This window comes from Triplophysa rosa, linkage group LG21 (genome assembly GCF_024868665.1).
Source record: "Triplophysa rosa linkage group LG21, Trosa_1v2, whole genome shotgun sequence".
NCBI lineage: Eukaryota > Metazoa > Chordata > Actinopteri > Cypriniformes > Nemacheilidae > Triplophysa > Triplophysa rosa.
Window position 1 is genome coordinate 17,692,221 of NC_079910.1, and position 18,131 is coordinate 17,710,351.

Sequence of the window (18,131 nt, forward strand, 5' to 3'; positions counted from 1 at the left end):
CATATAAAGACAATTTTCACTTTATTTGTCACGTTTATTATATTAGTTTAAAATAAAGAAAACAAAACAACCGTCACATTTACTTACAGACATGCTACGATTGAATATATTTAAAATAAAACACTACTGTTTATCACATTCATTTAATCTGCTTATTCTTTAAAAGTAGAAAATAACTGTCGATAAGAACAAACATAAGTGTGTATAATCATGCATTAACGGTCAGAGTGTCCTCCAGCTAATTCTAATCAAGCGGCCGTCTCGTGTTGTATCATGGGAATAGTGAATGAGCGAGGGTACATCGAATGTACACTTAAAATCAGAGTGCATTGTGGGTAACAAAGATTGACCAAATGTAGGGAAGGTAGGGGACACCCAATATAGTTCACTATATAGCAGATAGGAGGCGGTTTCAGACACAACTCGAGTCTGTCTAAGTTGATTGATTTGCAGGGACATTGCACTTTAGTAAACATTTCTGTAAATGTGCCGAAATTAGCCTAGAAGGGGATTTTTCCATCTTTAGACCCTGGACAGAATGTTAAAAAGTCATCCTAAAAACAAAACAAAGCAACGCATCTTATACCAGAATACAAAAAAGACTAAAATAAGAGTAACTAACTAATGTTGACAATGCAAGTAACCCTGTTTTTAAGATACTTAAAAGAACTATATGTATCCAATCTTCTAATTGTTGATGGGATAGTGTTTCACTCTCTTGCAGCTTTGGCTGAGAATACAAACTGACTAAATGAGCATTTTCATAAAAGAATCTTACAGTCCCATTTTTATCCACCCCTTGAGGACCTGGGTTTTAACCGCTGTAAAAAAATCAAATATACTTAAGGCACCATTTGTTTTCCTCAGCTTTGATCCTGTAGTCACCTTTACAATTGTCTCAAATATCTTACAGTATACTCAAAAAGTATGCCTGCCATAAAGCCTTTATTCTTAGCAACATGAGGCTCTATTTGATTCAGTTGTCAATGAGTTTCTGGTATGTATCACACGAGTTGTACTTGTGTGATGTGCATGACTAATAAAATAGTGTGTTTATGTAGCGTATGCTATCGGATCATGCCTATGTAGACAGCAAGGTGGCTTGAAACGGAGCTACAGTGTATTTCGGCTGGGGTCTACACCGCTGTTGTTTCATTAAACATTGAGTCACCATTGCACGCCTGTAGTTACTGGAATCACGACATGTTGTTTCAGTAAACACCTGACATTAGCTCGGAGAAATGCTGTCAATGTGAAGTGTTAACTTGAAGTCTTGAGGTTTGGACGGAGAACAGAGATGATTACATCTCCGGAGGGTCTAATTGAATAAAATTACATCATGGCTTGGGCTTCAGTCGCACATGCTAACACAGATCCAGGGTCTCTCTCAGCTCTCTCTCTCTCTCTCTGTGTGTGTGTGTTTTCATGATCTGTCTGAGTTGAGAGTAGGTCACATTTTACCAGGAACTTAAAAGACGAGAAACAAGCTCTATGCTTGTTTGAAACGTAAAAATGTAGCATACGTGCTCATCTTTAAGTGGGTGGAAGTCAAATTATGTCAAATTTGCCACATAACTGTACCCAACAGCTCAAATATAAATCCTTATTATAATCTTACTGTTATGAGTCAGAGACAGTTTTGAACACTTCACTCTGTGATGTACTTCCTCAATAACTGATTTTTGTTCATTTATGGCTGAAATCATCTCGGATTGCAGCATTTAATTGGTTTTATCCTTGCTTTCCTCAACCTTGTCAAAACAGACCTGCCCTCAATTGAGATCCACTGCTCCTCCCATGTGAGGTCAAATGCTTCTAGCAATGTGAGCTCGATTTTACACTTCACTGCGTTCCTGAATCCATCAGAAGGCAATTCACAACACAAGTACTTGCGGCAATCTCAAAGGAGACTAGCGGAGAGATTGTATGCTAATGCCGCTATATTATGTCAGGTCAACTACTGTCATAAAAGAGAAGCAGTTTGCACCCACTCCTCGACTGTTGACAAGTCTATAGCATCTACATGAATAAATACACATCCAATATAAACGTTACTGCACATGCGCGCATTCATGGACTTCCCTTAACTTCCGGTACACATTCACAAACAATAGAGTGCCTGTCGATTATTTCTGATTACAAGCAAATGAAACCGAAAAGAAGCGTTACTTGGCTAAACTTGTATCTCCAATATTTTTAATTTAGACTGCGATACCAAGCTCAACCACTAGATGTCAATGTACCATACGCTTTCTTTAAATGCGACCGAACTACAGGACCCATTCAACAAATCGTTTATTTAATAAAATGAACATACAACAAAATTCTACAAATCGTTTATTTAATACAATCATTATACAATCAAATATTTAATAATATTAATATTAAATTAAATATTAACTAGGGCTGTCAACTTTAACGCGTTAACGCATGCGATTAATTTTTTCAAATTAACACGTGAAAAATATTTAACGCAATTAACGCAGCATCCGTTTGTTTTGACATTCTTTGTCTAGCGTTACATTATGTAATCACGCTCTTATTCGTGTACAGGCTTTTAAACCACTTAAGCGCGATTTTAAACAGTTGCTTTGACGCGTTCAATGAAGATAAACAGCTTCTAAACTGTGGGACGCGCAAAACGCAACGCGATGCCCAGTCTGGTGTAAACAGTCATAGGCTGAAGGCTGCGTCGGTGAATCTCTGTCAGACAGCGCATCCGTGTTAAATTCTCTTTCGTGCTTGAATGGATAAAACCATACAAGATTATGTCAGAAAGCCCGTTTTGTCTAGCATTTTCTTAAGCAAGACTTCAAAGTGTAAAATAAAATCTTAAATGAATGCAAAGAGTTGTGAAAATGGGAGTGCGGTGACTGTCAGATCTGCGTACTGAGACAGCTCTTAAAGGGGCCGCGTTCTTAAACGTGCTGCTGTGACTCCTGTCACTAATGTTAATCAAAGAACAAAATAAAAGAAGAAATCAATGTGATTTTGTAGCTTTAATGAGAATTCTTCTGCATTTAATTTATAATTTAGCATTAAAGACTCTAAAGTGATTGAGAACTTCCTTCAATTTCTGTATATTTCATGATAGCTCTCAATTATATTGTTGAATGGCTATAATTAATGTTAAAATAATCAATTTAATAGAGACATCAGTTACAGTACTAATATCAAAATGTTTTCTTTCATTCATAAAATGACGCTGTTAAAGAAATATGTTGTTTCTACATGAATTTGAAGATTAAATGTGAAATTATTAAAATGTAAAAGTATATTTTAAAATATTATTGTTATGTGCGATTAATCATGATTAATCACAGAAAATGTGTGATTAATCTGGTTAATTTTTTTAATCGATTGACAGCACTAATATTAACATAAATTAAATATAAATAGTTTAAATATTATTAGACACAATTTATTTGCTAAACACAGACCGGAAGTTAACTGCAGCCCTGCGTGCGCATCTGATGAAACGGTCTATATAAGGTTTTCCTCGAAGAAGAATTAAAATAACAACGCAAGTGTGTGTCTGTGATGCCTCAGAAGAAAGTTTTTCATAATTACGGAGCAGGAATTTGACTTTTAACAGTCATGCACGGAGCGGTGTGACAGAATGCTGTTTGTGTCATGGAGTCTGTGTGTTTTTTTCTCGGTGGATCGTGTTTCAAGCGTGCCACTCATAATGAAGGGAATCCTTGTGAGGCATAACTTCTCTGGAAGCAAAGCCTTATAAAGCTGTCTGCTTGTTAGAAATGTGACTGAGAGAGAGAGAGAGAGAGAGAGAGAGAGAGAGAGAGACAGACAGAGACGGAGAGAGAGGCGATAGTACAGGCGATAGTGCAAGCAAGTCACAAACAAATCTCTATGGAGAAATGTCAGCTGCTCATAGGTTGGGCTTGGGAATCTCTTACTCGAACACTTTGCAACTGGTGAGCCTATCTTGTGCTTTCTTTCTTTCCTTCTTGTTCTTTGAAAACAATACACGATCTGTTTCAGGCACTGGACAGTAGGTAGTGTGGGCGGTTTCATGTTATTCACACTAGATATCGCTCCCCAGTCCGTCTGTAACTCTCTGTTTTTCCTCTGTTTTCTGACAGAGAGCTCATCGCAGGATTTAAGCGCAGCCGTTCCCGAGCAGTTCACCGGTCTGCTTCACGGTTCCTCACCGGTGGTCGACCACAGGGAGGGAGCTTTCAAACTGCCTTCTTCTCGAGTCAAGTCTTGCGAAGCTTCTGACACATCCACCGGCGCCGCGCCTCTCCCCAATCCCACCTCGGCGGTCGTCATGGAAACCGTTCTCCAGGACACTGACCCTCAAGCTATCTACGCCACAGTACACAAAGAGCCACGGGATTCGCCGAAGCGCAACTTGCCTGCTCGCGATTCTCCGTCAACGAGGAGAATGCCTCCGCCCGGTGATCTCAAGCTGGCTCGTAGCCTTTCGAAGTCCGACTCGGACCTGCTGGTGTCCCCACCGGACGAGGAAGGGACGGGGCTGGGTGGCCGAAGCGAGTCGGTGTCCAACTGCAGCACTGCGAAGAGGAGGCTGGAGAAATCACCTTCGTTTACTTCAGAATGGGATGAGGTGAGATCGCCCCCTTGTGTCCTGGATGTACAAAAAAATAAATAGGAGCGATGTGAATGTTCGAAATAGATTTAAAAAGCTCACATTCTAAATAAATGAAAATTGTGTTTTGTCGTTTTTGTTTTTCCAAGCACGTGTTGTCATATATATGTTGAGCTAAAGTCAGCTCACAATTAATATTTTAAAAGTTGTTGCAGCTGAGTTAGCTCTCTGTAAAAACTCTGTAAATTGAATTTATAATCAGGTTGTGGTCGAGAATTTTCATTTCAGTGCATCGCTTAAAGAAAATGTTTGAGCTAAACCAGTTTTAATTCACTTTAGAAGCTGTTAGTAGCATCACAGTCAGTCTGTGGGGAATGTTGTTTATGAGATGCAGGGAATGTATGATAAATGTTTGACCTTTTCAGCTGGCCATTTTTCTTTTCGCAGCGATTAAAGGTCTTATGTATTCAGAAAATGTAAATGCTGAAACTGTTCTTTTCCAGTACATCTGGTGATTTTCAAACAATTTTCTCTTTTGCAAATTGGTACATGGCAACTGTTTTTAAAACAATGTGTCTTTACATCTTTCCCTCGGCGTTAAAATGACATTTTCTGCAGAATGATTTCTTTAAAAGGGTTTTGGAAATTTGAGAAAAGCAGTCAGATTGAAGTTTCATCTGTCGCTGTAGCTTTGGTTTCAATCGGAGGATCTAGAAACTGGATACAAGTGCACAGTTTCCATCACGTCTGGTCAGAAGAAACGCTCGCAGGTGATGGAAGACCGATCTGTTCTTACTAAGCAGAGGAATGTGTTTCTTCTGCTTCTTTTTTGTATTGAACCTCATTTTAGTACCTCATTCTTATTCCTAAAAGCCTTAGTTGTGAATAATAGTGCATTACTTAAAGGATTTTATTATTTCTTCAAACTCTGGATATCTGCGAAAGCTCGGGGATTTCTAAAGGTTGTCTCTGTCTTCATGTTTTTCTCATTACTTCTCACATCGTCCTTATCAAAACTGTAGTGACCTCACTCACTAGGGGTGGACACGTGTTGTTCGTTGTAACAGTAACAATTTCAGTTAGTTTGTGTGCTTGTTGTAGCAGCACCTGTGATATTGCTTCCTCGTGTGTGGATGAATTCAACGTGAAGTGACGGGAGGTCAGAGAGCAAATGAAATCACTCAGCAATTTTCTTCATCTCCTCAACCCCTTCTGACACGGTTTTTCATTTGCCGTGTGCATCTCTCTCTCTCCCTCTCCCTCTCCCTCTCTCTCTCTCTCTCTCTCTCTCTCTCTTTCTCTCTCGCTCCCCCTCTCCCCCCCCCCTCTCTCTCTCCCTCTCCCTCTCCCTCTCTCTCTCTCTCTCTTTCTCTCTCGCTCCCCCTCTCTCTCTCTCTCTCTTTCTCTCTCTCTCTCTCTCTCTTTCTCTCTCGCTCTCTCTCTCTCTCTCTCTCTTTCTCTCTCTCTCTCTCTCTCCTCTCTCTCTCTCTCTCTCTCTCTCTCTCTCTCTCTCTCTTTCTCCTCCTCTCTCTCTCTCTCTTTCTCCTCTCTCTCTCTCTCTCTCTCTCCTCTCTCTCTCTCTCTCTCTCTCTCTACCCAAATTAGGAATGCACCGTATTTTTTAAGACGAGTACGATACCGAATATTTTCTTCGGTACTCGACCGCATACCTATACCGTGCCTGATATAATGTATAAATAATGTTAATAAACCAGTATCTTACTGGTACATTTCTTTTTTCTTTTGTTTCTTCTTGTATTACTTTTTAATCAAGTTTATTTTTTATGATAAGTAGCACAATTTTACTAGCACATTTACTTCGTTTACTAAAGTAAACAATATACTCTGTGGTCAGAATTATAAAAATGTGAGGGGTGGGTGGTAAAATGTGAGTGTATTATAACTTGTTCAAGTCAACCAGACTTTTATTTTGACGGGACGCCGCAAAGAGCGTTTGTTTAAGTTAACCGGACTTTTATTTTGACGGGTCGCCGCAAATGGTGTTTGTTTATGTGTTCGTGTCCTCGTGCAGTGAAACGCTGGCGCTGAAAGCTCCACAAGCACAATGCGTTCAGTACACGCAACCGCACCACTCTTTCACACACGGTAACACAAAACAAGCAGAATACATATTTAAACAGTATCTGAATATTTCGTTAACTGTTGCGTTAGCTGTTCAGCGCTAATTTCTTTTTAGGAAATGCCTGGATTCCGTCCACGTTTTCCGCATTGCGGAAATCATAGGGCTCTATGTATGTCACGTGAGGTATCGGTCTTTGGTATCCGTGTGTCAGTACGAGTACGAGTACACGAGCTTGGTATCGGGCCGATACTGGTATCGGTATCGGTGCATCCCTACACGGTATGTACATGGGAAACATGACTATAAAATAAAGTGCAACCTTTTTTCCTCTCCCGCAAACACAACACAACAGTTACACATTCTTGAATCCTTCAGTGCAAGTGCACAAATCCACGAAGTGACATGATGTAACAGTATTCAGTATCCACTTTACGAAGTGACATGATGTAACAGCGGTTTCTGCTTAGTCAACAAATTCACGTGCATTGCGCTGTCCACGGGGAAGCTTATACAGCGACAGTATTTACGACACTGTGATCAGATCAATTGCGCTTATCAACCACATGGGAGAACCATGAGCAAAAGTTATCTAGAGCTGCTTTAATAAGGCATTGTCAACATAGCTGGCCAGCATACTTATTTAAAGTCTTGCAGACTTTTTCACTTGCGCGTTAGGGCGCCACCTGCTGGGCACTAAACTAGCTGGTTTGGCCTCTGCAAATGCACAAATCACTTTTGCGCCATATATCCCGCAGAAATGTGGTGCAAAATGAGAGAGGGTGCGAACTTGCGTCAGAGACTCGCAGCAGCGGATTCAAGCAGTTGTAGTTATGTTCTTGTGTTTGTGCTAGAACAATGTGCAAGAATAAAACCTTTAATTTGTGAGAACATATTTTACAAGCATTCAACTCTCATTGCATGAAAACACGTACTGATTTGCAAAACTCGTCTGTGAACGCACGTCTTTTGGTGCAGGTGTGTGAATGTGTTTTGCACCATATTTACTGCAGCAATTGTTGCTAAAAATGTGAGTGCATGAGTATCTTAGCTCGTAATTTGTAGAATTGGATTTGTGCACTTGCACTGAAGGATTCAAGATGGTGTAACTGTTGTGTTTGCGGGAGAGGAGAGGTTTGCAACTGCAAATTTTGACTTCAAATTTACTGATACACATGTGTGGCCAACGTCTTCAACTGCAAGTTCCAGTCTCACAGGCGCTCAGTTGTTTTGCACCAAAAATACCTTCATACTTTCTCATGAGTCAAAGATTTGAGATTTGTATGAAATCTTGTGCTGTGTGTGTTGTGTAGAACATGACTTTCACACACTGTTTGTGACTCTCTGTTGCCCTCTGCTGGCATAAATGCCTCTTTATTTTTAGCTGATGTGGTATGTTTGTGTAGGCAGTGTTACATACATAATATCTATCATTGTTAATTATCTGTCTATATGTCTACCTCTCTTGTCTTAAAAACAAAATTATTTAAATCTGTATGCTTAAAATATGTCAAATTAATGTGTTTTTGAACAACCTATTCTTATACAAAAACAAAATCACGATTTTGTTGTTAAATGCGTAATAGGACCCCTTTGTACATAATTTCTACAAACTAAACCATATCCTTATCCTGCTCCTCTTATAGCATATTTCTAATGCTGACGAATAATGTTGTTTTTACACTTAAGGGTAACACTTTACAATGAGGTTGTATTTGTTGACTTTAGTAAATGCATTAACTAACATGAACTAACAATCAATGTGGTTTTTCAGCATTTCTTAATCTTTGTTAATGTTAATTTAAAACATTAACTAATTAACTAATGTTAACAGATACAACAGTTCATTTTAAAAATGTATTTGCAAATATTGAAATGAACATGAACTAAGATTAATAAATGCATTAGAAATATTCTTTATTGTTAGTTCATGTTAGCTAATGCATTAAATAATGTTTAGTCTTACACCGTGTCTTAACCGGATGCGGCATGACGCAACACGAAAAAAGACAATATAACCCATCAGAACCCATTATAATTTCGCATTTTGTCCACACTGGATGTAGCGCGATGCGACACGACACAACATCACAAACCCATTAAGCACAAAGCAATTTGACGGTCGCATCCGGTGTAGACACGGTGTTACCCATTAAAATGAAATAAACTGAATTATTTTTACATTTGTAAGTCTGAATCCTCCACCGTATTAATTGTAAATAGCATCGCAAGAAATCACAAAGAAAGATCACATGATCACAAATGGAAATCACTTTTTTGAAGTGACTGTCACATGTTCAGTAAGCTAAACTAGGGTACATTTACTTAAGTTTAGTTTACTTAAGTTTGAAAAGCTCCTACAAATGGGGTCCCACTCCTGAAATCTTCAAATGCGCAAAAACTCAATTTGGAATTTGTCCATATAGCACCTCAGCAACTATACACAAACACTGCTTGCAGTGTCCTGGCATCCATCCCGAACACTTCAGCATTTTGGTTGCAAATTTGTGCACGGACATACGCCACACAGTTTTAATCCGAATAAATAAAACCCTACTTCACTTTACATTGTGTAGAGAGATTCTTCCCTGCGGTCCCTATAGTCCAAGCACTTTCTCTTCTTCATCTTTTGTATTCTGTTTGTCTATTTCTCTCTCTCCTCCCCCAGCGGTCACGGCTGGCTGGCCCGGGACACTTTGCCGGTTTGAATGACAGCGTGTGGGTGCAAGAACTCGCAACACCCGTCACTTTCACTGTGTGTGTGCGTCTCCCTGTTCCCACATGCGCAGAGTCACATTTTTCATCCATAGGAGGATTTGACTTGCATGAGGGTCTCTGTTTGGGGGGTGGGGGGGTGAACCTCATACTTATGGAAATACAGACCTCAGGATTACACAGAACGTGACGATGCAGGAAGAGCTCTGTCTGGGTCGGCTGATGTGGAGAGGGGTGGTCTTCACAGACGGAGGGGATTCAGAGACACAGAGGGGTCTGAATGAGATGGTCGTGTCCCCATCATCTCCGGTCTGTTTATGCGTTTATTCGACCGGCGTTTCTTTTGGGCCCAATGGCTTCTACCAGACCAGCGTTTGTGAGTGTGATTGTTTTCTACCTAGAGAATTATATGCAACAGTTTTTCAGAGCAAATGTCATTGAGGTGGATTTCAGTAGGCGTCATGTAGACGTCAGTCTCTGATACAGTGGTTTTGTGAGGACTTTTGTACTGTATCTTATAGTGACGTATGTGTTGGTGGACATCGCAGAATAGCAAGATAGCAACAGACCAAAATGGATCTTAAATCTAGATTTTCTGGACACAAATGTGATCTTTTCACTTTTTGTAGTTGTGGAGGGATGGTCATTATTTATTTATTTAACATTTTTGAGGCTGTGTGATGTAGTTTACGTGAATAATATATATTACATATATTATTACATAATACATAATAAATGGTTGCGTTTTGGAATTTGTGTTTTGTTTATTTGTTGTTTTTTTATTTCCCTAAACGTTCAACTAAAAACTATAAGGTGACTAATACACAAATTCATATTTTTTTCTGCTTGCCGATTTTTTTCTACCAAGATTCGCTAAAGTTTTGTTAAGGTTTTTACAAAACTTTAACTCTGAATACCAGTATCACTAATCATGATGAAATAGCTTTTGTTTGTTTTTATTTCCCTAAACATTTAACTAAAAAACAGTCAGGTGATTAATAAATAAATTCATATTTTTCTTCTTGTGAAAAGTGTTTTTGCACCAGCATTTGCGAAGTGTTTGCTTGGTATCACAAAACGTTTTAAAATCGAAAAAAGCAGATACGGCTAATAACGATTAGCATGCAACAAAACTTTTATTTGTTTACTTTTGATTTTTTCCAGAACATTTAATCAAAAACGCTGTAAGTTGACGAATAAGCAGATTCATATTTTTTTTCTGTTTTCCCCACCAGCATTTGCTATGATTTTGCTTAATGTCTTAAAATTTATGGACCAGTATGACGATTTGCATATCAAAGCGTTTTTCGCTAAAGATTTTCCAGCACAAACACCAGCGTTTACAATGTTTTTTATTTATTCCCCTAAGCATTTGATATCTTTTTCTAAACTATGCGAACAATATCACAAACTTCGATGAGCAGCAAGCGTCTGTCATAAATATGATTTTTCCATTTGATTTGGCCAACACATTTTTTGCCTTTGCTGTGATTGTGATTTACCGTTGTTGACTGTTCTGCTCTGATCTGTGGATGTGAATGTCTCGACTGGCTCTGGGTCTCCTGGCACCTGTCTTGGCAGGATCCTGTCTGAGTTTCGGCCTGTTGAATGAATGCCAGTCTTCTTTTGTGAAAAATGTTCGCCACACTTTCTAGATCCTTTTGTTCAGTCGTGCCAGACTTGCCAGATGCCTGGGGTCTTTGTGGCCCCCTTCAGAATAGAGAACTGCTGTATCCCAAACACACAATCCTCGGCTTCTGCACCCCACGGCTTGGCTATACTTCAGCTGTCGACCTGTGACTCTACGGTAGCCTTTGACTTGTGTATTGTTTGAGCGGTTTACCATGAAGAGGCCCTTATTGGCTTTTTTCAATGACTCTCTCTCTTCTACTCTCTGTATTATCTAAAGAAACTGATTACAGGCTTCAAGAATCAATATCAGTGTTTTGTTTTGGGCGTGTGTGTGTTTGTACCCGCGGGGTTCACCGGTTTGGATTTATCTTCTCCACTGAGGTGCATTAATGCCTCATGCTATCCCACTGATGCTGATCTGAATTGTCTTTCCAATATACAATTTTCATGTTGGATGAGAGTGGCCCACGGCTCAAGGTTGTGTGTGTTTTAGAACAAGGTTTGCTCAAAGGCTTGGCAATCTCCGTTGTGTATTTAATTATGCATTTCCCCTTAACCCCTCATGGGGTCATGGGGTAGATATTTGGAAGTTTTTTTTTATTGAATGCCGTATTCATCATGCATGTCAATGAATCTAATCTGACAGACTAGTGATGAAATAAATGTTTCATTAGCAAAGACTGCTGAGCTCATCACTGAACTAATGTCTCTCCGTCGCTCTCTCATCTCATTCTTAAATATTGAACTGGGCTATCGACGTCCGCAGCCACCTTTACGAATAACCACTCAATACAGGCAATGAATGATACTCTAAAGAGCTTTAAAGATGGTGAAGTCTGTGGAGAGAGGGGGAGTTTTACCTCAGAGATAAGAGGTTCTTTAAGTGAGGCACTTTTACTAATTTCTGTCCTAAATTTTGTCCTAACCAGCTGCGAATATAGTGAGCTGTAGAGCATTATCTTGGTCGCTTGATTTCAGTCTTATTACATTGTGCTGGATAGAGGGTATGCACATGACATCACCGCACATGTAGGTCAAGCGAGTCGCGCCCACTGAGTGGCAGAAAGACTGAATGCAGCAGTGTTTACCTCTATCTGTACTCTATTTAGAACGGAATAAAGTTATTGTGCGATTGATTGTGCAAACCGATTGAGCATGAAATCATATATTTCCTTTTAAAGACTGCTGAAGGATAGAAAAAAGCAAATGAATCGCTGCAATTTGCTGAAACAAATGGAATACTGAAACGTGGATGTTTGCTAGCCATTATATCAGACTCAGCTCAGGTATGTTGTTTTTGTTGAACCATACCGTAATAGCGTATAACTTTCTACACCTTTATATGGTTGCGTAAATGTATGTCTTTTAACATTCTAGGCAGATGTATTTCATACAATCTTAAAGATTATGTATTATCAACACTGTAAACATTTAGAGCAGCAATGTAAATCTTGTAAGATTCGGTTTATTAAACCACTAAACATGTTTTGCTTGAGTAGAAAATGTTTACTTAAGGCTTTGCTTGGTGTATTTCCCCCGCCGTTGAAATCAGGTACAAAATAAATATCAGGAAACGCAATTCTATGCAATATTTCAGTGTCCAAGGACACCTGGTTCCTATATAAGTCGTAAGGATCACCGTCGAGTCCAAAAATGCTTTTAATTTCAGCAAGTAATTGCGTTTTTTTGTCCCGATTTCTTGGTTTCTCCTGTTGTTAGCAGCTATTTTGCCAGTGTTTTGAGTGGGAAAGTGACGTCAATGCATAGACTCTATCATAGTGAGATCATAGTTAAATCTCAATGGTCCAAAATCCTGTATCAGACACTCCAATTGGCTGTGACGGGCCAAAACCTCACTCGATGACCTCTCAACAAAAACCAGTGCTTGTTGTTATAATGCATTTAAATTAAAGGGATAGTTCACCCAAAAATGAAAATTCGCTCAATTTACTCACCCTCATGCCGTTCAAGATGTATATGACAGACTAACAATACACTTTAATCATTGTATATGTCATTGTTATCTTACAGAAAATTCCTATGCTCCAAAGAGCGCAGACATCCATCATTAAAGTAGTTCATTTGACTTCAGTGAGTTAATAAACGCCTTCTGAAGCTAAAAGATATGTTTGTGAAAGAAAAAAAATCATGTTTTTAGCTTACTTAGCAAAATGTGAACCGCTCCAAGCAGATCCAACCGCTAAATTTAAATAAAGCGGCATGCCGATAACTTGTCAAACGCATGTTTTGTCATGGCATACCCAAGATTCAATGATATTTCAATTGATAGAAATAAAGCGAGGGTGAATAAAATATGAAAGAATTTTCGTTTTGGGGTGGGCTGTTCCTTTAAGAAGCAGATGTTTTGTTTATTTGTATTTGATGTGTTTTTAGATATAGTACAGCTAGTGCTTAGTGTACCTCAGACATAATTCTTCAAATTTGTTGGCTCTGAGCTGTTTTGCCATTACAGGCCAAATATGATGCAAGCTGTTTTGCTAATTCATGAAATATATGTTTTTTATTTATTTAGCGTGTACTCATTTATTTGTTAGTTTGGGGTATTAGTTTAGCAGAACATGGTGTGTGTGATCATGATGCTTTGCCTTATTTGTATGCAGCACTGTTTCTCTAGAATAAGCTTAAAGCTGTATTGAGAAGTGTGTCCTGTTCTCTTTGGAAAAACTAAGATAAAAGCAAAAACAGATGAAGAAATAGTTTCTTAAGCTGGGTTTAAAAACAAGAGAGGAGTTTTTTTGCGGCTTTGATTTTCATTCATATCACAGTTGGTCTGGTATAAGGAGAAAGAGGTTTCTGTTTCTTCTTTAAAATGATTTGCACATCTTTACCTCTTAAATGTCCCATTACATGCGTAAGAGTATCATTATAATGGATCAGTTATGTGTTAAGTGTTCTTGTTATGACTGTCATCACTGTTGTTTGAGATCTAGCATTCTTGTCTGACTGGAAATAAATCACGGCTTCACATTCATTATTCATAATTATTATTCATCTTATAAGTTGTGTGATAAGGTCAGCAAACACAGTGATAGTATTAAAGAAAACTAGCTGGGAGACGTTGATTCTTCAAGCAAGGGATGAACACAGTTGGCAAAGTGGAGTTTCTCTGTTTGGTCTTTTGATATCAGTCAGTGCATTATTTTCTTTTATTTAATTGCATACTTTTGGAATATTATTTGGGGGTTTGAACCGGTCTGGTTGGGGAAGTTATATAGATTGTGTGATACTTCAATCCATTAAACATCATTTTGCAGATTTTTTTCCACATTCATCAGAAACAGTGGAGTAGACATATGGAAGACTCCATGTTGGCAATATATTTCCCCTCTGTGCATACACGTTTTATGTCTGTTTATACATTTAATCTGTATTTCTGTTTAAAAACAGGCAAATAATAGCTATAGAAACTGACAGTCCTGTGCTGTGAAGGCGATGTGCTGCACATTGAAAATGCGAAACCTGCCGTGTGACAAGGAGATGTCAGATATAATTGATGACTCCTCGTCTTCTGATGGATTCTGGATGAGTCTGGAATGAAAAGACTTTTTGCAGTTTATCCGTAAATCAGAAAGTTTTTGGTGCATCAAAAACGGCATCAATTTCAAGATCACAACCTTTCCGCTTCTTTTCCAATCCACTTATCCAGGTGTTCACAAAAATCGGTGTCCCTTCAAATGGTGTATTCCTGGAAGTGTGGTTACAAGGGTGCCAAAGCCACATTTGATGCCACATATTTAGTTTTCACTGGCTGCAGTAAAAGAGTTTGTCCGTGGTTCTGTTGTTGAAGACCAAACATTGTTCTCCCTTTGATCAAAAATAGCAATTCAACCAAAACTTGGTTTTCTCACTGCAGAGACAGAGGCGTTCTCTCTCTATTCCCTGGAGACCACGAGCCACCAAAAAAGTAAGAAACCCAACACTGCTAAACCTCAAGAGTACTTTTTGCTGCTGAAATCGCAACAAACCTCAAGCTGCCGTGTAACGCACAGCGAGTGTCACCTTTATGTTGTCCCCAGCTTGTATGATGTTCTCCTTTCAATGTGGAACACCAAGCGAGATATTTTGAAGAACTGCCAGTCAAGTATTGTTGTTGTCCCGAGCGTCAAAAAGGACATAAAAGCGCCATAAAAATATTCCACATGACTTGTTTTTTGCAAGCCCCATAACCATACGGATAAAATGATGGTGTTTTTATGGAAAATTCCAGCATTCTTCTAAACATCTCCTTTCGTGTTTCATTATGTGGTTAACTGTCCCTTTAAAAAATCGACTGTCGCAATAAGTTTGTACGCATTGATTGTGTCCTCTCGCAAACCCCCTTGGGCCGTCTTATCTGCGCAGCGGTGGAAGAATTCAAACTCCTCTGTCTCTTTCTTTTGTTGACCTTGCCGCGCTTGATAAGCAATCGCTCGGCGGCTTTGCTGTCACTGAAACTGAAGTTTTCCTCCTTTACTAAGTCACCTTTTCTTATTTCTCAAAAGCATTTGCATGACTTTCTGCCAGCGATTATTATCAGTCGTAGAGACACATTATTCTCCTATTAAAAGAATTCCTGTGTGCCATTGGTAAGTGCCTTCACGTTACGTAACTGAAGAATTATGAGCTCCTTCAGTACACGAGCAGATTTGCGAACTGTTAAGGACAGAGATCCTAAACTCAGTGACTTGGATACAGCAGTTTTTTCTGAATTAATGAATATCTATAGTGAGATTTACATATAAATGGTGACCCAAGGCTATGCTGATATATGCTGATGCTTAGTAGTCAGCCAATGTCATTTTGCGCTGAACTGTCAGTCACTAATGGGACTGATCAGTGATCAGTAAGTGCTGACTCCAATATATTGAACCTTGAGCATGTTTGGCTAAATTACTGGATATCATCACATGACCATAGAGAGATGATGCAGAACATCTAATTTGACCCTTATTTCTCTTCGTCGGGTGTTTTTGCTTTGTAGTGATTGATAACTTTAAATATGCTGATATGAAATGACGTTCCACATATACTGTTTTCTTGTTCTCCTGCATGTTTTAATGGGTATTTGGGTATCTTCTTGTTTCTTGGGTATTTACAGGCTGTGGGGTAAATGGTGGTTTGTCTCCCAGTTTTTGCATGGGTAGCCAGGGCTTGGTGATGTGACACCAATGCACTGATTGGATTGAATAAGAGCCGGTGTATGTAAGTATTTTAGCATCTGAACATCCGGTCATCTCTTTTTTTGCAGTCTGCACGAAACCTATGGATATCTCTGTTGGTTCCGTCGTTGTTGCCTTGTCGCTTGGCCTGGAAATCATGAATTCAAAATTCGGTTACACTTTATTTTACATGTCTTGTGTTACAGTTTAATAATATATATTTAAGTACTGAGTAATAATTACCTACATGTACTTACTATAGGGTTAATGTTAGAATTAGGGTGTTGTTTTAGGATTAGTTACATGTAATTATGCAAAATGTATAGTTAATGCTACAGTAAATATATGTAACGTGTAACAAGGGGACTGTAAAATAAAGTGTTACCAAAAATTCCAACGTGAATGAAACTGCTTTTTCTGATAGCCTTTAGTTATCATCTGAAGATGGTTATTCCACATTGGTTTGTTTGTCTCTTACAGATTGAGAAGATCATGACTCTGATTGGAGCTGGCATTGATTTCTCCAAAGACCAGGACTGTCCCGTCTCAGGTAGGAGTTATTGCTACAGTTTCAACTCGTGTAAACATATGTTTATGTTTGTTTAGCTAGGCTAACATTGGCCAACAAAAGGACACAATGGCACAAGTAATCATTTTTACTTGCATTTTAATCCATCCATATTGGATCAAATATGGCTATTTTCAGTTGGGTTTGTTCATATTTTACCCAATTCGTGGGTTGAAACATAGCAGTTTTTTCCCAGAGTAAACAACGTTTTTAAAGTTTTGTGTCCACCTGCTGAGATTTTTTTGACCCCGATAAAGGCAAAATCCTCTCAGAATATAATTCAAAATTGTAGGTGATCTGTTTTAGAAGACTTCCAGTGTGAGTGATAGTTCATCCAAAAATGAAAATTCTTTCATCATTTACTCACTCTCTTAACATTTCAAACCTGTATGACTTTGTTTCTTCCGCAGAACACAAAAGGAGATATTTTGAAGAGAATTGGTAACTAAAGAGTGGCGGCACCCATTCACCTCTATTGTATGAACACAAAACCAATTTGAAGCATTCTTCAAAATATCTTTTGTGGGTTCTGTGGGAGAAAAGAAAGTCATACAGGTTTGAAATGACGAGAGTGAGTAAATGATTACAGGAATTTCATTTTTGGGTGAACTGTCGCTTTAAATAGTGGAAATGTTGCAATATGTTTATGACAAGATCTTTGTGATGTTATTCATTTATAAATAGCTAAGGACAGAAATGTGAATTTTAATATTAAAACTACCCAGTCTGGTAGTCAGAGCTGTTGTCTCTGGACTGTAACTGAGCAGCGTGTGTCTTTATGAAGCATTTGAGTGCATTTCATCAACTCCCTTATGAAAGGAGACCTGACTGAGCAGTCCAGCAGTGAAACACAATAATCTCTTGATGGACAAGAGGAGGACGTTGGCCAAGTCCAGAAGGGTTGCATTAGTGAATGAAGGATATGGTCTTGGCTGGCCCTTTAAATGGAGAGCGAGAAATCCCAGTGTGCCGTCGAAGGACGAGGGGACACTTGAGAGTTAAATCAATTGATGCTGGGATGCTTGACAATTCAGACCTGATGATGCGTGACCTTGCTTTATATGGAGGGAGCTCGGCTATTGGCCTTCCTCTAGAATTAACCCAACTACAACTGTCGAGAGCATCACTGTTGCTGCACCACCAGTGCCTTTAATCAGATGGGAAAGCTTGTGGTCTTAAGTTATCCTTGAATAAAGCATCAATTTTACTTGAGTTGATCTTTCTCCTAAGCCTATAAACCATTAAAGGGGTTTTGTATCGCCGCAAGGGTCCTCTGTGCTCCAGCTGGACTCACTGGCCCATATAAACACAAAGCCTAGCTAGAGTACCAGTCCTTGCTCCATCCTTCTGTCACATGACACTGTCTCCTGACCTCATTTCCTGTTTCCTGCAGGCACAATGGAG

General features: G+C 39.0%; 1 protein-coding gene across 5 annotated transcripts in view; it reads left to right on the forward strand.

The window, feature by feature from the left end:
• LOC130571920 (ankyrin repeat and SAM domain-containing protein 1A-like) overlaps positions 1–18,131 on the forward strand; it is a 92,974-nt gene that overhangs the window by 53,108 nt on the left and 21,735 nt on the right. For 4 of the 5 annotated variants that reach the window (XM_057363237.1, XM_057363239.1, XM_057363238.1 and 1 more), the window contains 3 exons: positions 4,104–4,591; positions 14,875–14,925; positions 16,640–16,709. In XM_057363237.1, the coding sequence (XP_057219220.1) occupies positions 4,104–4,591; positions 14,875–14,925; positions 16,640–16,709 (609 nt within the window). The remainder of the gene's footprint in view (positions 1–4,103; positions 4,592–14,874; positions 14,926–16,639; positions 16,710–18,131) is intronic. The other variant, XM_057363240.1, reaches the window with a different exon arrangement.